The 27,677-nt window shown below is 38.3% G+C and overlaps 2 protein-coding genes across 7 annotated transcripts in view; one reads left to right on the plus strand and one right to left on the minus strand.

Moving 5' to 3' along the window:
- The window catches only part of LOC109039333 (uncharacterized), a 71,306-nt gene extending 66,048 nt beyond the window's left edge, over positions 1 to 5,258 (plus strand). The window contains exons 4-5 of one of the 2 annotated variants that reach the window (XM_072305796.1): positions 1,177 to 1,390; positions 1,510 to 5,258. In XM_072305796.1, the coding sequence (XP_072161897.1) occupies positions 1,177 to 1,390; positions 1,510 to 1,517 (222 nt within the window). In that variant the 3' untranslated portion in view covers positions 1,518 to 5,258. Of the gene's footprint in view, positions 1 to 1,176 lie in introns of both variants that reach the window. The other variant, XM_019054769.2, reaches the window with a different exon arrangement.
- Positions 4,594 to 26,997, minus strand: LOC109039326 (protein croquemort). Of its 5 annotated transcripts, none has more exons than XM_019054755.2 (10): positions 26,817 to 26,997; positions 22,579 to 22,699; positions 20,766 to 20,926; positions 18,126 to 18,267; positions 17,211 to 17,417; positions 11,109 to 11,320; positions 10,420 to 10,711; positions 8,483 to 8,556; positions 7,080 to 7,310; positions 4,594 to 5,854 (listed from the first exon to the last, which is right to left on the minus strand). In XM_019054755.2, exons 2-10 carry the CDS (start codon positions 22,693 to 22,695, stop codon positions 5,839 to 5,841), a joined length of 1,452 nt encoding a protein of 483 aa, XP_018910300.2. In that variant the 5' UTR covers positions 22,696 to 22,699; positions 26,817 to 26,997; the 3' UTR covers positions 4,594 to 5,838. The 5 variants fall into 5 exon arrangements, with proteins under 5 accessions (XP_018910300.2, XP_018910299.2, XP_018910296.2 ...); XM_019054754.2 differs by having other exon boundaries at positions 22,579 to 22,703; XM_019054751.2 differs by lacking the exon at positions 26,817 to 26,997 and adding an exon at positions 26,639 to 26,776 and having other exon boundaries at positions 22,579 to 22,703.
- Positions 26,998 to 27,677: the final 680 nt, after the last annotated feature.

The following is a 27,677-nucleotide window of genomic DNA, read 5'->3' on the forward strand; positions in this document are numbered from 1 at the left end:
TTATAAACTGGAATGGACAGAATTGGAGGTACGGCAAGCGGCAAATGGAATGAGAGAGGGAACGGAGATCGGAATTCTGCCGCCGCGTCGCGTTGACCGCAATGGGTTTGGCGCAATTCGTAAAGTATTCCTATAGTCTTGTAGGTGCTTTGCGTTTCACGCCAACCGCTGCTGACCGCACTGTCTTTAACGGAATGCGTGAAGTATTCATGCAGTCTTGTAGGCGCTATGCGTTTCACGCTAACCGCACTGTGTTTGACGCAATGCGTGAAGTATTCATGCAGTCTTGTAGGCGCTGATATGTGTTACATGCCGACCGCCGCGCCGCGCCGAGGGTTTCTCCTTTTCATCTCAAGTCCTCGTCATCTTTGCTCTCTGCGCCGCGCCGTTCCAAACGATATTGCGTGTTTGGTTTCTCTCTTAACTCGACTAATTAAAGGTGCTGTGTCTTGTATCAACGAAAGAGGAAAAAATCAGAAATTGCTATACTCTCAGGGAATGAGAGATTTTGTCACCTTTTCTCGTTTGTAATTTTTTTCTGAATCCGATTTTTTTTTCATACTTATATTTAAAAAATTTGCAAAATTTGCCGCCCCCTTTTGCCGCCATGGGCCGCGGCCCTTGTGGCCATCCCCACCAATCAGAGCTTCAGTTTGATGGCTCAATTTGATCGTGTAACTGAACCTGAACGGTGCATCCGAACGGTCCCTAATTTACAGCGGAGTCCACGTCTTTGATATTATCTATCGAAAAAATGAGGGATTTTTTTTTAATGAAGCGATCTGTCCATACTCTCGCTATCCAGGTACTCTAGAGCCACTTTTAGAAGCTCGAAGTGATGTATAAACCGAGTTAAAGCTCCGAAAGTTTCTAAAGGTCCAGTTACACGATCAAATTAAGCCTTCAAATTGGGCCTCTCATTGGTCGCATCCTCACCTCAGGTCTTTTTTCACCAATCAGAGCTTCAGTTTGATGGCTCAATTTGATCGAGTAACTGAACCTGAACGGTGCATCCGAACGATCCCTGATTTACAGAGGAGTCCACGTCTTTGATGTTATATATCGACAAAATTAGAGATTTGGTTTTAAAAAATAAAACCTTCCGGCTAATAGATGAAGTTTTGACTATTGACACGTATTATTTCAGTAATACACGATGTTGATTATGCATTACAGTTGCTCGACCTTATTCAGCCTGCATTTCGGCAAGAGCCTCGACGGGAATCCGCACGATTTGAGCAACGTTCGCCAGAAGGACGAAGAATTCAGGTGCCGGTTACGAGGACCAATGGCGAACCACTGCAGGGCCTACAAGACCCGCCAGGGCAGCTCCTCAGAAAACCGCCAAGAATGATGACGGCGTCGGGCAACCCGGAGGATTTAGCCCGAGGTATGTTGGATTTTTGAAGGATCGCATATTGCGTCTATTAATCTGTTTAGTAAGTTGGATGATTAGGCCAATGGATGCGGATTTTTCAAAAGATGTTTATTTTATTAAATTCATTTCAGCCCGATGAGCCGTCTGTAGCAGTGGTGACAATGGGCCTGCTGTTGCAAACTTCAGCTAGAGCGAAAAGAAGAGTTGTCTCTCACAGAAAATGACTCAAAAATCACGATGAGCACACAATCTGCGGAAGCAATATGCGTAATTTTAAGCTTCCCGCTTCAAAATCGTTTTTACTGCACAGGTGAAGATTCGTAAGATGAGTCGTTCCATCCAACCCTTATTCATAGAGTACATAGAGTCGTAATGCAAGTGGGAGATCTGGCGCCACTTTTAAGCATTTTCCAGGTCCCGAATTCCGAGATTCCTGTGCGGCGCCGGGTCCCCTTTTCCGATGCATAATCGATTGTTTGCGATACACGGGGACCCGGCCATATACCACGCCGCCATTTTGGATCGAATATGTATCGAAAAAGTGACCGCGCACATCGGGCTAGGAACTCGTAGAGCGGAACATGGCGCCAGCTCTCCCACATACATTACGACTCTATGTACCTCTACGTTACTAATCACGGATGCTAGGACTTAGTGAGTTTTTGGAATACCGCTCTCTTTTTTGGCCGTAGTATCTTGATTTATTTTGCGAGGAAAGCTCCGTACTTTTGATGGATACCTGCCATTACTAATATATTAGAGCGCCTTCAGTTTCGTATGATACTGTGCAACACCTCTGGTGTGAAATAGTTGCTTGAAGCGCCGTGGCAGGCGGGCAGCCAGCGCAAAACACGCATTGGCGCCTACAAACCTAACAGGGATACTTCACGCGTTGCGCAATGCGTGGAGTATCCCTGTTAGGTTTGTAGGCGCCAGTGCGTCGCCGCTCCGTCTGACGAAGTCAGCGTTATTCAACTCATGATTTTGAAATGTTTGCACATCCTGTGTGGATTATTCTCATTTTAATTATTCTCATTTTAATTGATGAAAAAAAATGTATTAAAGGAAAATAAATTGTGTGTTTTGTAAATATTAAGGTGGTGCTGTATCAAACTTAATGATTTCCAAAGCACACGGATTTCTACACAATTTCTTATAGCCTTTTATAATCGATGGCGAAAAAGCAACAGCCAGGCGATAAAGTGTAAAGCCCGGCGATAGGAACTATAGCCCGGCTGCATAATTTTTTATCGCCTCGTATAGCCCGGCCGTATGATTTTCTCCGCATTCTACAGCCAGCTATATGATTTTCTGTAGCCTTCTTTAGCCGGATATAAGAATTCCTATGAAATCGAACAGATAGATTCCGACATATCGCTGGAGACAGATTTCGGACGGACGGACACGCATTTTTTTAAGTATGGTTATTTTGACTCCCGGGACCTTAAAACTTCGAGAAATGATGGAATTTCAACTTTTTTTCCCCCTTGGAGGATGACAATACTTCCTCTACCCTATGGTAGCGAGAAAGTGAAAAGCTTTACAGGACTTACCCAGTAAAAGTTTAAAGCCAAGCTTGAGTTTCAACGGCCCTCTCCCTCTGGCGAGCGTCGGTCACGGCCCTTCTTCATCCTAGAGAATCTCATTTGTATGACACGCTGGCGCATCATGCAAGTGCGCACTCATTTAAATCTTCATTTTTGAACAAAAAAGCAATTAATAAAAGGAGGTTAGTATGAGTCAGTAATTTAGCTGGTAAAGTTAGTAAGTTTGAAAACGTAATTTCTTTTTTTTTTCTTCGCATGCGCTAATCACGCATTTTTAGGTTTAAGCTTAGAATATATTATTGTAATTCATCAACTGCGTGCTCTTTCAAGAAAAGAAGGACGCGAAAGATCAAATTAAGACGGGTTTTTCTTATGACTTTTTTACTTTACGGCTACGCCGAAGAAAATAATAAACTCAGGGTATTCGGGGGATTTTGAAGCCTTACAGGCATCAATTATCCATACGATATTTAGAATAGGGGTTTAGATATGCTGATGTTACTTTCTATTCTTGTTTTTCAATTTTGTAATTTTTGTAATAACATAGTTTTACATAATATATATCCTTATCAATATCATAAAAAATGTGTGTAATTTTCATTTTTCTTGTCTTATTTTTATTGCTATGAGATTGTAATATTACTCGAATGAAATATAGTGCGTATAATTTCTGAAGCTTCATCTGCTTCCTCTTCTATCACTTTCTCTCCTCTCTTTTCCTCTCACTCTTCTCTTTCTTTTCTCCTTCATCCTGCTTTTAGAATACTCCTTTTTGTCAAATTTTCAAAAGGGCAAATTTTTACCCTGGCAAAAACAAGCATACCGTTTGGGTTTGTATATCTCTAGCCAGAAATCCTATGTTTCCCATTATTTTTTTCAGAAACACCTTCCACAATTGATTTAAAACCTGCAATATTTTCCTTAACGGAGACGAGGTCTCATCGTCCGAGCTAGCACATCGATGGTTGAAGTACGAAACCACGTATCTCTATTCCGGTGTTTTAAAATGTTCTCTCTCATTTTATTTTTTCGAATGGAAGAAAAGTGAAATTTATTGCTTGTTTAGACAGAATATTCTGTTCACAGAGTGAAAAGATCATGGAAATTTTTGAAAAATTACGTTGACTAGTTCTCCAAAGGAAAAATAAAGTATGACAGAAAGTCTGTCATGTCGCAAACGGAGATACGTAGTTTTGCTCTCAGGCCATTGGCATGTATATGTACCTTAAATTGCTCCCCACCCTTTAAAATTTTTCAAACATAAAAAGTAATGTTACTTGGATTCAATTGCGTTATAACCTTTGACATTTATGTTCTATTTCAAAGTGTTCTGAAACCCCATGGTCATGAGAGAAAAATCAAATAGACAATCCCGTAAAGAATTATCATACTACTAAAGCAGGAGACTATGAATCTTGACATTGTTTAAATAAGCGCCTTGCCCGCTATGTATTTATTTTGGTGTGCATGTATACAGGTATCTTTCGTTAATGAAGGCGTTCCGCTTGTGGACTTTTCTGACGATATTATTCACTCCGTGTTATATCCTACCCTTTTGATACCTAACACGTGAGTGCAGTGATGTTCGTACGCACAAGTCCAAATAGCTGCCTAAATTGTTCGTCCTCGTAAAGGCAGCAGCTCTAATTCACACAAATATTCAGACAATTTTTATGGATAAAAAAATATTTTAATGAAATAAATTAAAATAGAAGAATTTAAAAGACACAAAAACAAGGTGTGAATACAAAAAATCAACAAGAAAAAAAATTAAAATTACATGAGAGAACGTAAATTGAAATAAAATCACTCAAAATAATTTAAATATTAAGACTAATAAAATATTCAAACAAAACAATCACGGAGAAGGAGATACAGCTAACACAAGGAGTTGTTTAATGTTAAAATATGCTTCAGTTATTAGAGCACGTATCGATGGACCAAGAAAATAACTCCATAAATTAAATAATAAATAACGAACGACATCGAAAAAATTAACAAGACGCAAAACCTATTCTCTGGGTGAGATAAGATAAACTCAGACCCAGAATAGAATTGACAAATCTAAAAATTGTTTATTTGATAGAGTAGGTATGAATAATGGCAAAGTATAAAAATATGAAATTAGAAATATAAGAAAAATCGGCTTTTATCGTTTAGAAAAATAATACGATATTATTCTCTTCTATCTTCTAGAGAGAATATGAGTTTCCTGATTGCGGCATTTCCATCTCGTTCGTGAAATTGTCCAGGAAATTACGACATAATCGCTAGGACAATCTTTTCTTGGGAGCTGAATATTGTCTTTCTCTTTTTTGTCTTTTTTTTAAATTCATCACTCGTGCAAACTAATGTTATTGATATGTGTGCAACCTATTCATCAAGCCCAAAATAATGTAAAGCTAAAAAAAAATATTTAGAAATAATTAAAATAAAACATAATGAATGGAGAACAGTAATTTTCAAAATTTGATAGTTTTTGATTTTAGCGTTTGAGTGATCAATAAATGGCTTTTAATCAGTCCTTCATTATCTACATATTTGGTACTTAAGGGACCGTCAGCGGCGTTAAAGGCCGCTTACAATTGGACTGCATTTTGTAATTTGGAACTATAAATTCTGGCCCATCTGAAAAAACACTCATGTGCATAGAGAAACTAATGGCACATATGTTGTGTTTAAAACCGGCCTGAGTTTATAGTTCCAAATTGCAAAATCCAGTCCAATTAGAGATCTTGGATCAATTGTATAAAAACTGATCAATATAAATCTCCATTTTAAAGAAATCGACCACAATAAGTATGTATCAAAGCATAAGTACTTCTTGATAAGCAAATTTTCATTTGGCACGTTCGCATTAGCTATTTTCAATATTTCTATGCCTCCAGTTTCCTGATCTTGAACATGGTTCCACTATTGGGGACATAAGCTGCAACAGAACATTACCATACCATAATTCAGTTGATGCATTACATTCATTTTATAACTTTTTAAAAAAGTAAACGTATTGCTGATGCGTTATCGAAGTAAACTGTTTGGGACTGTTTCGAAACGGCATGCCCCGATACCATACGGTCTACTTTGGTATTAACTCCATTAACATTGCTCAAGGCGGCGAATTTTTGCAGAAGAAATGCCCAAAATTTTCATCGGATCCTCAAAAATCTTGGAAGTCGCGTTGGGGTTGTTGAAATGCGTTAAATAAAGAGAAGGATCTTCATTCAGAGAATTAAGAGCAGTTCTCAATTCGCTGTTATTGAAGAAATTTTAATGGTTCCTCACCCACAAATGGACCAAAATGGGAATCTTTCATGGATAGGGCTTAGAAAACTGTGCTATAAATTGTAATATACATTTTAATAGAGGGAGATCAAGAATGACCTTCAAATTTTCACCAACTTTTTATTTCGAGATCAAAGCTATGTAAGGCCACAATTTTGAATCGCCGATATGCAAGAACTTCAAGTTTTTACGAGAGCACTTATGCCTTCATTATTTTTCCGACTTGTGGCAAAAATCGATGGGAGTCAATCGTCCACGCCAAAAATAAAATGAAGATATTCCGTGTGTTTAAAGCACTATACTTTTTTGCACGGCCTTTGCCATATGCTAATTTCTCAGAAAGAGACTAAGAGTATTAACGGAAATGTACGTAATTTTTGATGGCCAAAGTGTGAAACCACGTACCTATCTCCCTTGCGACGTCTCAAAATTACCGTTCTCATTTTATTTTTTCGAAGAAAAGCTGCCAATTTTACAGCTTGACTTTTATACCGAATATTCTTTAAGAGAGAATAAAAATGAAGGATGTTTTCAAGAATTACGTTGACTGGTTTCCCACGAAATAAAGTCTGACAAGAAGTCTGCAACGTCAGACGAAGATATATGGTTTTCGCATGCATTTTGGCCATCTGTTTGTATTTTAATAATCTGATGAGTTCAGAATGCAGAATGTAAAAGTGCATGCCACAGTTCAAGAACAAGTTTTACCTCTTATGCAGCCAATATCTCAATGAATGAATGAATGAATGAGCCTAATTCTGTAAGTTTTCTGACCTGAGATTATCGAAATTCCATTCAAAGAGTATTTGTATTAAGTGTGTCTATTTACCGCCAAAATATCGTTGTGCGGAGAATATATAAAAGAAGATTACCTGAATTGTGTAGATTTTCTAACGTCTTGAGGGTTTTCAAATATCCGTTGTACGACCAAAGTAATCAGGATTAAAGAAATTCCTAAGAATAGAACCATGGCAGCGCCGTACCTTCCATTTTCAAAAATGTACAATGCTAATTTTACTTCTTCTGCTAATTCCTCAGTAATTGTCGCCTTATTTTCAAACCAGATCATTGGAAAAAATATTGATGGAACCTTCTCGAACAACCTAATTAGGAAATGAAGTACAATAATAATATTGTTAAGAAGAACATACCAAAGAAAATATATTTATTCTTTAAAAGAGAAAACCAGATAAATAATATGTTTCATGCGTGCTGCATAGCTGTCCACGCATAATTATTTAGTTCAATATTGATATGGACAGCGCCCGTTGCAGATCTCTCTCGCACCTACAGCCCAAGAAAAAACGCGACAAGACTTTTTCCCAAAACAATCTTAGAATTTGATTATTTGGAGCGCCTATACAACCGATTTAAATAAAATTTGTACTTCTCGACAGCAAACCAGAATTTTTGATCGAACCTTCAAATGTCGACAGACAAAGCATATGACTTAATGCGAAGGTACGTGTTGGCTTCACTATTTTGTATTTTTCCTCTCGAAGGATCAACGATTTTCGCTTAAATCTTCTTAATTCGAAACGCAACTCTGTATCTTTATATGCTGTTTTCAGTTTTTTCATCTAGTATGCAATAAAATTTTGTTTCTTCCAAAATGAAAAAAACAATAAAAAAAATTTAGAGATGTTCAACCAAGTTTTAATTTTTTTTTCCAAAATGAAAAAACAATAAACAAATTTAGAAATGTTCAACCAAGTTTCAAATTTATCAGTGGGCCATCTAAACTTTCTTATCAGTGCCTACGTTAGGTCCACCTTAAACACGAGGGCCATCCAAAACTTAATGTTCCCTGCCTTGTATTTTCCGAACGAAAAGAGATAAATGGAATCGGTCATAAATCGTACATTGAGACATACTTCAAGTAGACTCTAAGTAGACATTACTTCACTTTTTGACGTTCTCTCCATTTCTATTTTGAAATTTCTGGTGTCCATATACTAGCTTCTTGATGTCTTCCGCATAGAAGCTCTTATCTTGGTACCGAAACCAGTCATTGACAGCGCTATCACTTCCGAATGATATGGTTTGCATTAGGAGATTTTCCTCCATCCTCCATTTTCCATTAATTTAGCATTATGTGACTTTCATCTGTTCCCTGAGCTGAAAAACTTCCACAGTAGAAAACAGTTACCAACTGATTGGTTTTGATTTTTACATGATCTTTAACCGATTTTAGTTATCTTTTTCCGTTCGGAAGATATAAGGTAGGGAACTTTACTTATGCATGAACCTCGTATTAATGACTTATGTTACTTACATTACTGAAGGATTGGCTGTTAGTAGAATGTTGATTTGCAGTCTAGCTTTTACTTCTAGAGGAACTCCAGTTGTCTGAAATGAAAGCAAAGTTAATGCATTATTGTGGAGGCTAGTGAAAAATTCATACTTCAAATAAATATGTGAGATACTTTAAAGAAAAATAACCCATACTTCGAAAATTGATACAAATTTCCATCGCAAAAGCATTAATCCACGGAAAAATGTTTAAAATGAAAGAAGGACATCGAGGGGACAAGGGGGTCTCAGATGGAAAATGTTAACTTGAGTCACCTCAAGAGCGATTTTGAGCTATTCTTACCTCCTCGTTTATTGCGACACAATTTTGAAAATAGAGTATATGTACTCCATGTACTTTCATATGCGTGCATGGCATAATTACATCGATATCTTATGTGCGAAACCACGTATCTCCGATTGAGACGTTGGACACTTCCTGCCATACTTTATTTTTTCATTGGAAAACTAGTCGACTTAATCTCTTGAAAAGTTTTTTGATTTTTCTTCTCAATTCACATAAAATTATGTTAAAATGTCAAGCCACATTGTTTCGCTTTGAAAAAAACAAATCAGAACCAGGGACTTTGAAGTACCACAATGGAAATAAGTGTGGCTTCGCACTTCAGCTATCGATGTGTCATGCACGCACATATTTAGCGGAATCCCACTCATTCTCTACTGGGGTCCAGGTGAATGAATCGAAGAGGGCCGCACCCCACTTTCCACGCATAGACAGATAAGTGCAATCTATTGCTCCTTGGGTACAAGTCTGGAGCCTTTCATCCGATGGGTATTAATTTGACCAATAGTTCTTTGATGATATTCAGAAAAACAATTCGGTGCCTTCTGCAGTCATATTTGGGGACCGACCCAAGTCTAACACGTGAATTAATTCGCTAATTTGGTATAGAGTATCTTTATAGGAAGAGTATGGACATGTCGAAATATGGAGTTCTCGGGGCCCAGAAGGACAACCAACCTTTGAAAACGAAAAATGTCACTGCCGATCTTCAGATTCCGATATCAGACCAGAATGGCCAAGAATGTCTATAAATGAGCGTTCTTCGCAAAAATGAGTAAATTTATGCAAAAAGTAAGTCAAGCACATACTTTACCAACACCGGGTCGTAACAATTGTAACAATAAATCACTCCCAAGGAGCAGAGGTTGCAACAACTTGCAACAAAATCGTTTGATTCTTGCAACTAATAGATTGATGTGCAGATTGCCTACTCTCTCCCCCGAAGGAGCTATCATTGTTGGAACTAGTTGCAATTAAGTTGAAACATGTTTCAACTTCAAAGTATTGCTGGTTGCCTATCTTTAGATTTTAAACAACTTTGGTTCAGCAATTTTGCAATCTCAGCAGGTTGCAACTTTGTCCTCCGATCAAATCGCCGAAAATCGGCACAAATCGACCAAACGTTTACCGAAAGTTGCAACTTTGTTGTAACTAATACCAACATTGTTTCAACTTGTTGCAACTTTTACATTGAAAAATGCTACTCGGGCTGTGAATAATTCGAGTTCATAGATTGGCTTCCTTTTTGGGCCCCAGGAGCTCCATCACCTAACCTCAAAATTACCGACACGTCCGTACTCTCCCCATATTGGTACTCTAATTTGGTATGAATAACGACGGTGTAAGTCGGCAATCACATAACTCGGTTTGCGACGTCGCAGACTTCCTGTCATACTTTATTTTTTAAACGGAAAACTGCTCAACGGCTATTCTTTAAAACTGCAGTGAAATTTTTTCTCTGTGCGAAGAAAATTCTGCAAAAACTTCAAGGAATACTGTCGATTTGTTCTCCTTTAAAAAATAACATAGAGGCGGAGATTTTCAGACACCGCAAACGAGATATGTGATTGCCGACTTACACCGTCGATAAGTTCTCCAACTTCTCCTGCACTTACCGGTTCAAAGGTCATCTGAAACTGATGCAAGTCTTTATCGGGACGCATGCCGCGGATGTCCTCTCGATAGACGGGGTCCGCAAGGTAGAAATGGGGATAGGAAATGAAGGCTGGCACTCCATATCGGCACGAGGTGGCGTTAGAGAGCCCTTGAGGAACGCATTCGCCATCGCAAAGACATTCATTGGCAGCGTCGTGGGTTCCATTGTCGACCATGTCCAGCCCGCCCACGAACCGATAGCCCTCCATCCCTGAGTGCTCCACCGTTCGCTCATACTCCAGAATCACCGATCTGAATCCAAGTTCAAACAAAGCAAGGGTGACGATAGAGTCCCTTTCTACTGAGAGTAAAGACAATGTGAATCCATTTCTGATTGGTTCCCGTATTTTAGGCCTTCTTAGTGCCACAAACGGGAATAAACAGAATTGGTGTCAAAGTTTTAATTTGACGAAGATAAAAGCTTTTAAAGTTTCCAAATTGTGTCCAATCTCTCCCTTTGACTCGATCCAGTTAGCGGTGTCGTCGGCACTGACGTCATCGCGGCGCTTTATACTTCCCCATCATTCATACGGACCTCAACTAACGAGCGCACTTCTGACCCTTCTTTTCGTCCTTTTAGCACAAATATGTCCATATCTCTGAGGAACGAACGTCATTCCATTAGTTTTAAGCTATTTCTGAAACTTACCTACACATATCAGGTGAGAAGAGGGTGATTTTGGTTTGCTGCATGTCCGGAGGGAACAATTCTCCGCCCGAGCCCCTCAGCTCGCCGCACTCTCCAGCGTAGTAATCCGTTCGACTCGCATAATTCCAATTTCGGATCCGTCCGAAATCCTCGATATCTTCGCTCCCTACGTCAATATTAAAGTAACCATCAAATTCAGCTGATCCATTTCTCTATAGCCCCAAGAATTTAAAATAAGCGTATGAGTCAATTTATTTTGGCCTTTTTTCCAACACTATAGGCAAACAAAAAATATTGAGAGATATTATAAAACATCAAATAATGCAAAAATGCATTTAGTTAGCTTGGAATTACTTCCAACAGCTACCTACTCGTCGTTCTATCCGTGTTACAACGATTTTTTTGAACAGTAGAAAGAAAATTCTGAGGGCGAAAAGTGTCAAGTCCCGTGATAGAAACAACTAATAATGGACCAGTAGACAAGGCACGAATTTCAGCATTCTGATACACGTCTCATAACCAAAATTTCACGTAGAACACGATGCGCACAGCGAAAATTACGAAATCAACTCCTTCCGAAGATATTTAATGACTAGCAACCAACCCGTGCTTCGCACGGTGATAAACCGTCATTAATGAAATTACACCATGTTATAACAATAACTTTTGTATTAATATATTTTACTATACCTATTATGCCCATATTTATATTTTTTAATATAATTATTCAGAAGCTACAAATATTTTTACATATGGGGGCTGTTGTTGTACCCATCAGCAAAAACAAAAAACATGTTTGCGAGTATCAATTTTGTAAATATGGTAGTAATTTATAGACCCAGCAGTCTTGAAATTAAAAAATAAATAACTGCTGTAAGAAGATGTATTTATTAATTTTTGATAATTTTATCGAAAATGATTATCCGAAAAATAATTTCGGACTTTTAAATGTAAAGTGCTAGTATTGTGATGCCTTGCATTTCAAAAAAGAGGAGGTGAACGGCCATTTTAACAGATGTTGTCATAATGGTCTTCTCAGACTTGCCGAGCCTGGAATCAAAGACCAACTTCGAGACCTCTTTTCCAAACCCATTTTCATGACCAACATTTTGAGGTACATCAGTTGTATGGCTTCTGCATCTCTGTCTGCTTCCAAAGCCTATATAATTTTGAACCAAATCTTCTGCTATCGAATACGAAAAATCATGGAGAATTTAAGTTTTATGTTGACCAGCTTCTCGAAAGAAAAATACAATTTCAAAGGAAGTCTGCAACGTCGCAAATGGAGAAACGTCGTCTCTCATTTTGCCCAAAAATATGTATGTATAAAATTGAAGGCATTATGACTGGCCCCTCTCAACTTATATTCGTATGTATCGATAAACAATGGGACGCGTTTGCTACGGCGCCTTGATACAACTATACAACCTCGACGGATGTCCGTATTGCGTACAGAAAATTGAAGGCATTTTGACCCCCTGCTCATACTATCTGCGGGTCGATTGTTGGATCGTTATCGAATGGACTTGATCGATAAAATCGACAAACGCGTTGGTCGGCGGTGACGGGGACTTGATGCATTTTTTTCTACTTGATGGATTTCCGTATCGCACCGACTGAAGAGCGAAACCACGTATCTCCATTGCGGTGTTTCAAAATTTCCGTCCTTAATTCATCTCTTCCATGAGAAACAATCCATATTTACGACTTTAAATTATGAACCAAATCTTCTGCTATCGAATACGAAAAATCACGGAAAATTTAAGTTTTATGTTGACCAGCTTCTCGAAAGAGAAATACAATTTCAAAGGAAGTCTGCAACGTCGCAAATGGAGAAACGTCGTCTCTCATTTTGCCCAAAAATATGTATGTATAAAATTGAAGGCATTATGACTGGCCCCTCTCAACTTATATTCGTATGTAACGATAGACAATGGGACGCGTTTGCTACGGCGCCTTGATACAACTACACAACCTCGACGGATGTCCGTATTGCGTTCAAAAAATTGAAGGCGTTTTGCCCCCTGCTCATACTACCTGTAGTTGATTCGATCGACAAACGCGTTGGTCGGCGGTGACGGGGACTTGATGCATTTTTTTAAACTTGATGGATGTCCGTATCGCACCGACTGAAGTGCGAAACCACGTATCTCCATTGCGGTGTTTCAAAATTTCCGTCCTTAATTCATCTCTTCCATGAGAAACAATCCATATTTACGACTTTAAATTTTGAACCAAATCTTCTGCTAATAAATTAAGAGCAAATGACAATGTGGGAGACCACGCTTTAGCAATTCAATTACATAAACATGTGCAACAACTCTACCCAGAACATTTTCTTTTAATACATCTCTTAGTAATTGATCCAATTTGCAATGAAAAACTCGTGAAACTAAATCTGGACGATCTCCAGCAGTTTCTTTTGGCGCTAAAGCAACGGTTATTTCCGACCATTTCGGGTTACACGTCATTGTCAAAAAAATGTCTGGTCTGCCATACACGCAGACAATTGCCATGGCATCTTGATATCTTTGAATAAGATTACGGGGGCTGCCTTCAAAAGAAGATGGTAAAACTACAATTCTTCCAACATTCATATTATCGAGTCGTGCTTTATTCAGAACAAAATCTTGCAACCCAGCATACTGTTCAACTCTGAGTTCGGACTGATGCTCTCTAATATAATGAAGCCTCTCACCTTCGACACGAACATATAAATCTACAATATATTGTTGAAATAATTTCTTTGATTGGTGAATATGGGAAAATGCTGTTCTAATGGCAAGCCTGTAACACGCGAATTGTAGCATGGTTACATGTTTGTGATTTGGCTGCTTGCGTGGTCCATTATGCTCCATTTTAGGATCCCAGCCTGGTTCGCCATGAGGATATAGAGCAAAGGATAAATCATTGGATCACAATGAGGACTTAATACAGATATTTGGTTGGCAGAAGATTTTGTTCAAAATTATATGAGCTTTGGAAGCAGACAGAGATGCAAAAGCCATACAACTGTTGTACCTCAAAATGTTAGTCATGAAGATGGGTTTGGAGAACAGGTCTCGAAGTTGGTCATTGATTCCAGGCTCGGCAAGTCTGAGAAGACCATTATGACAACATCTGTTAAAATGGCCGTTCACCTCCTCTTTTTTGAAATGCAACGCATCACAATACTGGCACTTCACATTTAAAAGTCCGAAATTATTTTCCGGATAATCATTTTCGATAAAATTATCAGTGCTCTGCCGAAATGGATTGAGGTTATTTCCCTGTTCACCCCTACGTCGTACATTATCCATCTCACTGAGATAGCCGTCATGTCGCACTTTGCGTCGCGCGGATAAATTGCGAGAAACATTGCCACGCTTCGCCGGACGCCCACGTTTTCGACTCCGATCCATTCCCACTATTAAAACGAATACGCACACTTTACAAAAATTCGGGATTCTTCATACACGACAAATATTAACAAAATTCAAAAGACGACGCGCATTGTACAAAAAAATCGGAATTCTTCATAAACGACGAATATCTATGACGACGAACGCCTCGGGCAGCCGAGTCATCAGCTGACCGAGAACGAACAGCACGGGGAAAACGAAAAACCGCGCAACTCCCAGCGGACGAACGGGATAAGCGATCTTTCGGGGGGCGCGGGGCCCGACGCGCGATCCCCGCATTTTTCCCGACCCCGCGGGACCCGCCGGCACCACCGACACCCGTATGGGCACGACGGTCGCGGCGCAATTTCGAAACAGAAATCGGGCTTACGGAATTATATATTAGGAGGATTACAGATTTCGTGATTGCGGCAACACTGCTCCGGTTCGGAATCTCCAAAATTAGACAGAAAAAACAGCTGATCGAGACGCAATAAAAGAAGGGAAACCACGACGACCAAACGACGACGATCCATCGCGGAACACCGCTCTAACACACGGGTCACCCTTTTTTAGCGTGTTTTCAACCCTTAGAATCAAAATTTCGAAAATCGGACGACGAATTGCACCCCTTCAGCACGAACCGCACATGCGTACAAAGTTTCAAGGAAATCCGCCTTCGGGAAGTCGCTGAAACATTGGGTACAAAATTGGGGCCTCTCCTTTATAGTTTTAGATTCTTGATGCATGAATTCAAACCACCGCGCTCATGAAACTCAATGCTGTACGTGACTCACATCGCGCGCTAAACGTTATCACACAGTCGCTGCGATATACAAATCTGGCAACCTCAATCTTGACCCTTTGGCTCAGCTATAGCAAGTTGTTATAATTTGAACAACACATGGTCACGATTTGACTGACGTATAGAGCTTTGAGTTTCTTATGAGTGGGCAGTTCAAATCCCTCGTGACCAATGTGAAAAAAAAAACGTTAATATCTTTGTTAGGAGTTAATTTCGGTAATTTTTGTTGTGCGAATCGTGTTCTACGTGAAATTCTGGTCAAGAAACATGTATCAGAATGCTTAAATTCGTACATTGTCCAGTAGTTCATTGCGGATTTTCTACAATTTCTGTGCTAAAATTTTACAGAAACTAACTCGAGTAGAATCATTGATATTATTCTATGAAATATGGAAAGGTTTTTACTTTAAATAAAATGTCTTTGATTACATTTATGTTGCAGGTTATTATTCATTAGCAATCGCCGACGATTTGTATGACGCGTATTAATGAGGAGATAAACATAGAAGTCAGAATTAAATACGAAATATGAATAAATTACCAATTATTTTGCCATGACTCGTAAAATATTATTTTATCTCCTTATGTGTGGTTGTGTACTTGGTACAGTCTTTAACTCAGGTGTGCATGCAGTGACATTAGGGGGTTTAACCCGCCATGGAATGAATTAATTTTGGATGTTGAAAAACATAAATATGTGATGTAGTTTTCGTAAAAACAAAGAGCCTTTAAGAACATTGATACTTTAAGGGTCAAATTCACTAAAACTCTCTACACCTCTTTGGTGTAGCAGGACTTAATTATCTTTCAAGAAATTCCCACTTTGTTATGCCTGATCTGGATAAAACTCTATATCGACGGTGAAACTACCAAACCACGTATCTCGGTTTGCGATGTCGCAGACTTCCTGTCATACTTTATTTTTTAAATGAAAAGCTACTTAACGTCCAGTCTTGAAAATTTTGTGATTTTTCCTCTTCGTGCGGAGAAAATTCTGTGAAAATTTCAAGGAATGATATTGATTTGGTCTACTTCAAAAAAATAAAATGTGAGCGGAGATTTTTAAACACCGCAAACGAGATACGTGGTTTGGTAGTTTCACCGTCGATATTTGCCTTAGTCAAAGGCTCTTAGAGTTTTCCTGTGTACGATAAGTATCTTGATTTATTTTGCGAGGAAAGATCTGTACTTTTAAAGGATGCCTGTCATTTTTGATACGTTCAATTTCGTATAATACTGTGCAACACCTCTGTTGTGAAATAGTTGCTTCAGGCGCCGCCACCCGCACGGCGGGCGGGCGGCCAGCGCGAAATGCGCATTGGCGCGCCTACAAACCTATGTGGATACTTCAAGCATTGTGCAATGCGTGGAGTATCCACTTAAGTTTGTAGGCACCAGTGAGCCTCTCGCGCTGGCAGCACGCCGCTCTGCTCTGTTAGGCTTTAATATTTATAGCTTTTCGCCTACCTCACATGGTAATTTAAATTCTTACATACGCGTTCAAACGTATCCTGATAGGATGACACACTAAAACATTTTCCCCGTACGTCAAAAAAGGCCATTCATCTCTAACTTCTCTGTATATGACGGACCAATAGTTTGCAGCATCATACCTCAGAAGAATAGTGCAATTTTTTGAAAACCCCAAAAATGTGTTGTTACAGATAAGTAGTAACACCGTGCCATAGAGGTTTTAACGGCGGGTTTGGATCAAACACGCAACAAAACTGACTGCATGCGTGAATTATCATGGGGAAATGAAGGCGCTCCAATCTAGGATGAAGTCATTTCCCAGTGGAACCTACAATATGCCGATAAAATTCTTTGCTTTGTGTCGAAGAGACTCGCGAGCCGTTTGCAAATTAACGGGCGATTCCTAATTTCCTGCACACTAAAATAGCAAAATTAAGATCTTACCGTGTAGAACCAGCCAAACTTATCGTAAGGGACGGTGATCATGGATGGAAAGTTCATTGCTAGATCGATCAGCTTATCTTCATACCCATCGAATAAGAGCTGCCCTGCTGGTTTTGTCACCGAGATGTTTTGGGAAGTTTGCGACATGGCCGTCGAGAGCGCACTCTGCATCACGTAAGCCCAATTCTTCACCGTGTTTGATGCCGCCTGGAAGTAATCAAATATTAAAAGATATCAAACTGAAAAGAGGTCAATTATATGATGTATGATCCTGCCATAAAAATTTAAGTATTTTTAGATTTAAAATAGATATTCACATTTTCTGGGCAAAATGAGCTAAGAGGTGTTTCCTCTTTCTCGTTCCGTAGGTACAAACTCACTCGTATAACCCGCTACGATTTACTCAAGGTATTACTCAATTACTCAAGGGAGAGGAGGATAAGTATATTTTTTGATGAGACTTTTCAGACTACAGAGTGATGCTTTTTCAACTAGTTATGCTGGTCAAAAACTATTTTTCACCTTTAGAATTTAGATATTCACTAAAAAAAAAAAAAAAAAAAAAAAAAAAAAAAAAAAAAAAAAAAAAAAAAAATTGAGTGGATAAGAAGCCTCATTAATATCATGAATACATAGTTTCAAATTTTATTCACAAACTTATCGTAAATCATCCTTACAGATTAAAAACTTCCCTATATATCGCCAGACTGCGATGCCCTGCTAGGCAATATATTTGACGATTTTTCAAGTTTGACAGTGATGTTTTGCCTCTCACTTCTTGGATATGTTTCCACGTACACAGGTATAGGTATGAATAAATTAAGGAATCTGATATCTTTATTTTTATTTTAGTTCTAGTTCTAAGACAGCTTTAGAGACACTATTGCGCATCTATTTTAAAGATAAAGTGCTTACCAATGCTACTACATTAAGAGTAGTTATGTTGTCGGTCAATTTTCCATTTGAATTTTCAGCATCAAAATACCACCACTTCCTCTGTTGATAACTGACCGTGTGGTTTACATTCCACGTGATATTGACCTTTTCCTTAGTCTCTCTGAAATTAAAAGATTATTGTGACATCAAATTTTTATTATTAAATTACAGTAATTTTGGTTTTCAATGGTTGGAATTTATTCAATGTCTCAGTTATCATTTGCTCATTTTTTACCATCTCCGAGCTCTTTATAAATTTAATGAGAGACTTCCTGAAATCACGGAGGATTCGCGATTCATTCAACTACTCTTGTGTACAAATTCACAAGGAAATATGGCATTACCACAATTTTTGTCTGTAATCAACACGGAAAGATGAAAATCTTTCAAACTTGAGGCCAAAATGACAAGACAAAGCGTGATAACGGAAGAGTTACTTTTTTCAGCTCCTCCGAGTCGAATCCCTGCAGGGCTGAGGCTTATACTTGACACTTACTTAAGGCCCTTATATGGAGGGATATTAATCTGAACGAGTTATCATATTTTAGACGTACTGAACAGTTTACGAGGCTGGGGTGATTCTATTTATGTGTTCGAGCCCCTCAACAGTCATTACCAGCCGAAAATATTAGTGAAATGCAAACGTGAATTTGTATCCTAGCGTAGTTTTTGTGAGATTCATTTCGTCGCCTTCCTGCCGTAAGGGCGTAACTACACTCAACGATGAACCCTACGTTGTCCATATAACTCAGTGCTTTCTCAAGCTCATCTCAAATTGTAGTTACGTCCTTATGTTAGCCAAGCGAAGATTTGATATTCCATCTCAGAAAAAGTTAGGATAATATCAAGATCCTTTAAGAACTGATTATGAGCAGGGTCAAAGGCTGAGTTTTTAAATCGGTTATTAAGCGCCGATGTCAGAAGGAACCTAGCAGTGTGGTAGCCGGCCGCACGAGTGATTTAAACAGGGGCGCTTTAAAAAGATCCAATTAAAACTTAAATGAAGGTCCTCAATTAAATCTGACCCGCAGAAAGCTGGCATCAATCAAAGTCTATTGTTGGTTCCGCCGACAAAAGCCCGGGTCGCATCCGAGATGAGCTCGTTGTCGGATGAGACCAGTTATCAAGCCCATCGCATGAAATCAAATCGATTCAAGTTTCGCATAGCTCCCGATGGAAGCTGACACTTTTTCTTACCTTTGCTTCGCAAATAAGAGGGGTGGTGCTTGGTACAACACTCCCAGCCAGGGGTGGTAGAAATTTTGCAACGATACGATTTTGTCTCGGGCTTTTTTGTCGCTTTTTTGTCTGAAATTTTTGTCTAAAACTCATGAAAAGGTCTCAAGTTGTCGCCATTGTGCTAGTAAAAGTGAAGATTTAGATGTCATCGAATATAAAGAAAAACACATAAATAGAATCACCCCAGCCTCGTAAACTGTTTAGTACGTCTAAAATATGATAACTCGTTCAGATTAATAAGAAATAGATACTCATAATATTTCGACGGTCAAAGTGGGAAACCACGTATGATCCATTTGCGGCGTTGCAAACTTCCTTGCATACTTCATTTTTTCTTTGGGAAACCATCAGTCGACATAATTTCTTGGAAACTTCCTTGATTATTTTCCTCTGTCAGAAGAATATTCTGCATACATTTCAAGGGTTTTCTTCTCTTTTTTCTCTTTTTTTTTAAATTAAGAAGAAAAGTTTGCTCTACAGTGCCACCCACGAGGAGGAGTTCCAAAACACTACAAATACCATATTACGACAGTGGTAGCCAGTGAAGGGCCACCAGGGTGACCCCTAATTGGCCAATTTGCTGACGATGTTACTTCAGATCTCAAGCTTCTTGGGTGGAATTTTTGAATGGTATCCGTTTTCTTTATGGGGACTCGAAGCAGAAGAAGATAAAAAAAACTTATTTACTTGTATTTCTTTTTTTTAAAACTGACTTGTGCATAGAATTTTATACTGATTCTATTTTGAGATCAAATTCTACGCCAAAGTGAGAAAAAAGTTATTTTTTTGGAGATTTTGAAACATCGCAATGGAGGTACATGGTGACCACTGATTTGGAGATTGAGATTATGTAAGCATCATTTACTGAATAATAGTCGTAGGATATGCACAGAACTGATACAATCTATGGAATCGTCTCTTATTTCTAAATTGGGCATGTACGGAGTCTCCACATGGTAGATGAAGTTCATTGAAGTATTCCAAAACAAAGGAGCCGCTCTTACACAAAGTGAAACTTAGCCGTTAACCGCAAAAGCCTTGGCGCTCTTGTGAAGGACGGACTGAAGCCTCTGGTGTCAGTGCACCTACACATTCGTCTTCGTGAAAGAATTGGACTGAAAATATCAATACTCAAAGCTCTCTGCATGACTATCTGAATAATCATTTTTCGTCACAGTTTGTTATATCGTTCCACAGTACATATCTACGATTTGCGGCTATCGACAATCAGAGGAGTCCGCTCTATTCAGATTTTGGAAACTGAACCGACGGTGACCCGCTAAGCGAACCTCAAAGGGCGCAACGCACCCTCCGCTGGGGGTTGGGCCGCGTAGCGGCCAGGGGCACGTAACTAGCTAGTTAAATTATACGTCTCCTTACATGAATCTATAAGGGCCCATTTGAACAAATTCAGGTTTTTTCTCTGGATCAAGAAGTTCGTGCGGATTTGTCCAGTTGAAGAAGTAGAAATCTATATGCATTGGAATTGGCGTGTCCCGCCAAATTGCATATGTGTCTGAAGTTGGTGTCAGCGGCAGTTTCTGAAAATTTAAAGAAATATTAGCGATGATTTTCATCATTTCCTATAGTTTAGAATAATTAAATTCACTTCATGCATACATCATTCTTGTAAAGTTCAGCTGGTACATCCCATCTTATCATCATGTGCATTTTCAAACATTTTGGAATATTATTTTCTACTCAATTTGAAGAGATTTTTTTTTTTAACGCTCGGAGTCTACATTGAGTACACTGGTACAAGTCGAGCTAAAAACTGATGCTGACTCAATTCATTGACACATCTCGTCAGTTCTAAAATCCTATAACTTGTAGTTTTATCATGGTATTTTATTACCAGTTGTCCCATCTGTTTCATAGTTAAATCCTCTCCTTACGATATGCGATTTCGATTCGGTTATATACCATTCCAATGTTTGAATCATTTGATTTGTTTAAGAGAATCTCATAATTATCCCTTTTTTATTAGTTTTAAAAAAATGTGTACTCGAACACACACCTTGCAATTATTGAAATAAATAGGTCAATCTAAAACCATTACCATATGCTCGTTTGCATATTGAAGGAACCTATAAAAAGGCTCAAATACCTTCAAAATGAATTTTTTTATAATGAATAAAAACTCGCACATTTTAAAAATCTGATACCATTCCATCGATGAGAATCTAAGTAAGGTGCTGATTACATAAGGGGGACAAATATACCATATTACCTCAGCAAAAAAGAACTATATATTTCATTATTTTAAAACACATTGCAGGATCTTTACCTGCGGTTCGTCGAACTTTTCTTAAGTGCGTCAATATGAGTCAACGCGGGAAAAATGGGTTGCGTCACACGATTTGGCGTTATACGAGCTTTTCTGCGTCTCTTGCCCTCTCTACTTTGCATCTCATCCTACACTGACAGATGTGGGGCGCAAAAAAGGCCAAATAACGCCATTTGACCTAATCGTCTGGCGTTTCCTACGTAAGCATTTTTTTGTCGAGAATTTAACTTCCTTACCTCTTCCCAAATCTAATTTGATGATTTTGATGAATATGGAAAGAAGCCGACCACAACCTTATTTTATTCATTCTGCCGTAAGCAAGAACGCCGTATAAGCGTTGCCTAATTTCCATCGTCAAATCGCGAATTTTCAGGAACATTTTTTAATGTTCCTCCTTCGATTTTTTACAGGATTTTGTCGGTACTTTGATCCAAAAAGTCTGAAAATTTCAAGGAAAAATATTCATGAACTTCCTCAAAATAAATATTTTTAAAATAAGAAATTTGGCATCATCCGAATGCTTATACGGCGTTTTCACTTTGCAACGCAGACTTAACGTTCATGTCTATGCATTCCTTATATATACAGAGTGATCCAAAAATCTCGCACCACCTTCGTAACCCTAACAGCTCTTGCACTTTTTCAGGGTGGATCCCTTCAAATTTAAGGGGTTCCCAAAAGTAGTTGTATTTGATGCAGGAGCACTCACAAAATTTCAAATATTTTTCTAAAGTTCAAAAGATACAGGGTTTAGGCTCGATGCTGATGATACCGGACTTCTGGATCACCCTGTGCTTTTTATATAGAAGGCTAACTTCAAAATCTCATCCATGTGTTTTATGGGCAAAATGTTGAAGAAACCTGCGTACGGCAAGTTGTCAAATGCAAAGCAAACATGCAACTCACCAGGCTGATAACGAATTTGCAGATCCACGGCCATAGAATGAATGAGAGAGCTGCCACAACGGAGACAGCGATCCCGGAGCAGAGTGATATGAATTTAACGTCACATTCTTTCGTCATAATTCTGGCTAGAACAGAATAAAATCACAGTCTGGAATTTCGTGTCGTGCAACATGTGAGGAGAAAAAACAGATGCCACCTCTTTTTACCTACTGACTGAGTTCTAATCTAAAGGGCAGAGGACATGATGAAAATTAACTATCGTATAAAGCGCCAAAATTTTAGGGTAATGGGGCTGTCGCAAAATTTTTCCTTCAATCATCCTCAGAAAGTGAGAATTTTTACATTTGTCCATTTCTAATTTCGTCGCCTTCCGGTCAAAGTATCACGAGCGTCATGGGACGTTTAAAAATTTCCGTCGCCGGGTTGTTTATGTTATTTTTTTTAAGAAAAATTGCTGGTTAAATATGATTGAAAATTTTACCGGCAGCACGAAGAAAGTTCAGTGAAATTTTCAGACAGCTTTATCAAACAATTTCTCTGTATAAAAATAAAATGTGGGCGGAAATTTTTAAACGTCGCATGGCGCTTGTGATACTTTGGCCGGAATTTTACGATTTGATCACATTTTGGCGCCACTGGATATAGTGTAAAAATTCCAGTATATCATTATTGCAAACAAGGTAAATTTCAAATGATTGATCAAACTTTTAATTTTATTTTTGAGGTTTTCACTAAAACTTTAAGCCTTGAAATGGTTCATATTTTAATATACTTATCACTGCAGCATTTCATCAAACTCAAATATGTAAAAGCCTGTAAAAGATAGCCAGGCTAAATATTAAAACAGAATACAATTGAATTGACTGCTTAACCTCCTTATTCAACAATTTCTAGCCCGAAGTCAAAATCCTGTAATTGAATAATGAGTGCAACTTGAACAGACTTCGCACCGTACGCGAATCTTGTAGAGTTTGAATTTAACATGTTTTTGGAGTATAATGGCATGACGCAAGATAAATGAGGGTAATCTGGTTAAGAATATATGTTTCCCGTCATTGGCAAACTCTCCTACGGTCAATAATCACATCAAATCAACAGTCAACAAAGCCCCTCAAGTGTTGCGTCACACCAGGTGACTCCCGGCCAAACACATGGCAAATACACCAAAATATACACGTAATTGAGCATTAAATAGGGGGAAAAAGGAATTTTTTCTAAAAATGTGTGGATATAGTGGCAAAATTTGTATAATTTTTAGTTTGGAAAAGAGAGAACATTCGCCAAGAGAGGGTCCACCGGGGAACTAAAACTCCCACTATGTAGTTATGACATGTGGTGATGATGTTGCGTCAAGCGCGAAACTATCCATCTTCATTGCGATGTTTCAAATCCTCCGGTCCTATTCTATTTTTTTGAAGGGAAACAAGCCGCTTTTGGAGATTGGCATTTACACAGAATAGTCTGCCAACAGAGTAGAGAAATCAAGGCATTTTTTGAGAAATTACGTCCATTACTTTTTCCAAAGAAAAATTGGCAGGACGTCTGCAACATCGCAGACGGAGGTACGTGGTTTCGCTTCTTAGTCATCGATATGTTAGGGAGGTGATGTATCGTAAAGGCATGTAAAAAATTATTTTGCGTAGAATTTCTGAAGCAAAATGAAGACTTTGAAGTTAGTGTGACGTAAAAAATTAAAAAAAGGAAAAAAAATCTGTACTTCTTCATGTAAATTCTTTGTGATATAGGTATTTTATTATTGATCATTCCAATAAAGCTTGTCTTGATTGCATAAAAAAGTAGCACTTTGTACAATACTGAATTAGATGGAATTTTTATTTTAGTTAGAATTGTAAAATAATGAAAAAAAACAAACATTAATTTATCTATTACCACTTAATGAATATTAGGTCCACCACACAGGACTGTTTTTCTAAAAATCTATTATGTATAGATATTTTGATTTGTTTGCTTTCTAAATAACGGAGACTCATCGGTTTAGTGAGAGCATAGTCACTGTGTACGCGGATTACGCAAAAATAAATTTCCCTATTTTATATCCTCCGAATGAAAATATGTAAATTAAATAAACGAAGAGCTCCGTGTTAAGCATACTTTAAGCATTTAAAAATATTAACGATTTTTAAAATCGGTTCAGGAATGCACGAGGTAACTGCGAACTCCCCCCGTTACTAAAAGTCCTCTCGATGTACTCTTGCACCTCCTCGTGAAGTCTAAACTTATTTCAAGAACTTGAGCTTGCCTCAAAGTTGACAGCTAGCCTAATTCAAACTTTTTTAAAACAAAAATGAACTAAAAAAATAGACGATATTTAGGGGATGATTTTATTTTCTATACTAAAATTTCTCTATGAGAATAACTACGTGATTTATGTACTGTCCTAAACTTTGAATTTTTTTTTATTTTCTTGTCATTAAGAATAAAATATTTGAAAACTAACCTGTATCTCGAGACACATTGATCGAAAATGAGCCAGGGTAACTCCCCGTGAATTCGGTGAAATAGTGCTAATACATGACTGCATTTTATGGAATTCAGCAAGTTCTTAATTTTTATCGTCTCTATTTTTGTTGTAGTGAAATTAGTGTACTCGCTGATCAAATTGACAATTCTAAGAAGGAGCCATGTATTTATAAAGCGACTGGTTTCTTATCTGCTCTGAATTTTTGTGACAGCAGCTAGGAGTGATATGAAATATTCTTCTGTACTTGATTAATTCCTAAAGTCTTGTCCTGAGCAAATACAGTTGTCAAAACACACATTCATGTTTAAAGCATAACAATAATACCATACTTTCAAAATTGTCTCATCAAATCCCTCCCTTTTTCAAACAACTTAATTTCCAAATTTAATTTATTTTTTCTTTGTCCCTTCTTTTAATTTTTTGTACTTCTCTTTTCGTGATCTCTGCTCTGGGTGTTAATGGCTCAGTTTTGCTAAAACAAGTAAAAAACAAATAAACAAAAGCAAGTCGGTACCTTCGAGAGGTTATATCCTTGCGCGGAACGGAACAAACCGCACATTTGATTGAAGCGGAGACACCACCGGCGCGGAAGCAGAGTGGACGTTAAATAGACGTATCGTCCAGATCCATCAACTTATTAGTCGAACGTCCCTATGATGCTCAGCTTATCAACTTTCCGACCACGGACATTATGCAATCGTTCCTGCGTTGCCTGCAAGGTTGCCCCTCCCTCCTCCCCTCTGGATCGGCTGGACTCCCTCTGGATTACGATCAAGTCACCCTTATCGCAGGAGGCTCGATAACTGCGAAGGTGTGAGGTATCTGTTTGTTACTCCTTATCAGCCATCAGCACTCAGCACTCAGCAGGTGTCTCTCGATGACAATCCTCCCATTCCATGTCCTTCAAAAGTTCCGGAATTCGGAACTTTTTTGTTCCAATTTCCCTACTCCATAATCATCAAAAGTTCCGGGATTCCTTTTAGATTTTTCCAAAAGTTCCGAGAAAGTTCGGAAAATGCAAAAGATCCGGAACATTTCGGGAAGTTCAAAAGTTCCGGGAAAAATTCAGAAAAATCTCAAAAGCTCCGGAATTTGGAGCTAGTTCCGGGAAATGAGAGCACTGCTCGATAACTGATATTTTCAGTATATCAGCCCTCCCTCTAACAACCACCCGTTTCAACCAATAGGATCACTCCGTACACTACGTCTTCTTTGCCTAACGCTTTGTCTATTAATTTCAATAATCAGTCCGCCAGCCAGAGCTTGACTGAATTTTACCTACTGCTTTTCCCAAACAAGACAAAAAGTGCATGCAAAAATGTACGAAAATGGATTCTACTCGTACTACTAACATGCAAAACATTTCACTCTGACCCCAAACAATGAGATAAGTCTCATTCAAGCACAGGGTGGGGACCTTTATCAGTTTGATATGCAAATTTGATGACTGCAATATGACGCGTTGACTGTGATAGGAGCCTTATCAATAAAACACAAAGGATAAAAAGAGGACACATCATAAATAGCATTAATAATCCAATGAACATATGTTTCGCATCTGTCAGAAACTATACTCACACGCAGAATCCATCACACAATTAGAGAGTGATAAAAAATGTTGAAGCTTCAGGTGCATCTAAAGTCGAAACAATTTAGTTCCCATTAAAATCATCTCATGATAACAGATAAGAAGGATGCGCCCAAAGGTATTAATTTCACGCAAATATTATTTATTTTTAAATGGATTGGCACTTACCGATAAAATAACGAAAAACGCAATGAAGCTATGCTTAAATTTAGCGACACAAAATATAAATATAAAATTATTTGTCCTTAACGGCACAAAGGGCAAATCGAGATGCAAAACCACAACGCACCGAATGCATCCGTTTTATCAGTTGAACTTAAACGGCCTGGGACAATATTAAGACTAGGTAATTATGTAACACGGTCAATCTCTCACTTCCGATGCTGTTCTGTCGATCTCTGTTTATTTCAAACCCATTATTGAGGTTCGATTGCAATTTTACGATAAGTAACCGTCTCACAGTAGGTAAGTGAAAAGCAAACTCCAGTTGCCTCATCGGAATCAGTCAAGTCAATATCCAACTATCCAAGAAATGAAGTTTTATAATTCAAATTCAAACAATACATTTTGTCTTTCCCAGGGAATACAACAACACACCTCTAATTATTTTCAAGACCTGCTCGAAAGTTGTAAAATAAGTCTCCATTTGTTTTGCGTTTCAATAACTGTTATTTTTTTTAAAATGTTTTAAAAAGCACTCAGATGCGCCTACCCTCAAAGATAACGTTGAGCCCAAAAATTCAAAATCCAAAATATGGACATCGGACGTTTTCGCGTGTGCCGATTCAACTGAGAGAGGAAAGAATAAGAGAAAGCGAACTGTGCGATATACTGTTATTCACTCAATTATTGTTCGTGTTTGTTTCATTAAAATAATTTGTCCAATTGTTCATCATGTTCGATTATTATCCAATTCTTGATTAAATATCCGATTTTTACTCATTTATTGTCCCGCGCCAACTTGTCGCAGGAGCGTGAGAGCCCCGTCCCGTGGAGACGGTAACTGGGAAAAATCTAAGTTTTTGGGGA

The sequence above is a fragment of the Bemisia tabaci genome, unplaced genomic scaffold, assembly GCF_918797505.1.
Source record: "Bemisia tabaci unplaced genomic scaffold, PGI_BMITA_v3".
Lineage (NCBI taxonomy): Eukaryota > Metazoa > Arthropoda > Insecta > Hemiptera > Aleyrodidae > Bemisia > Bemisia tabaci.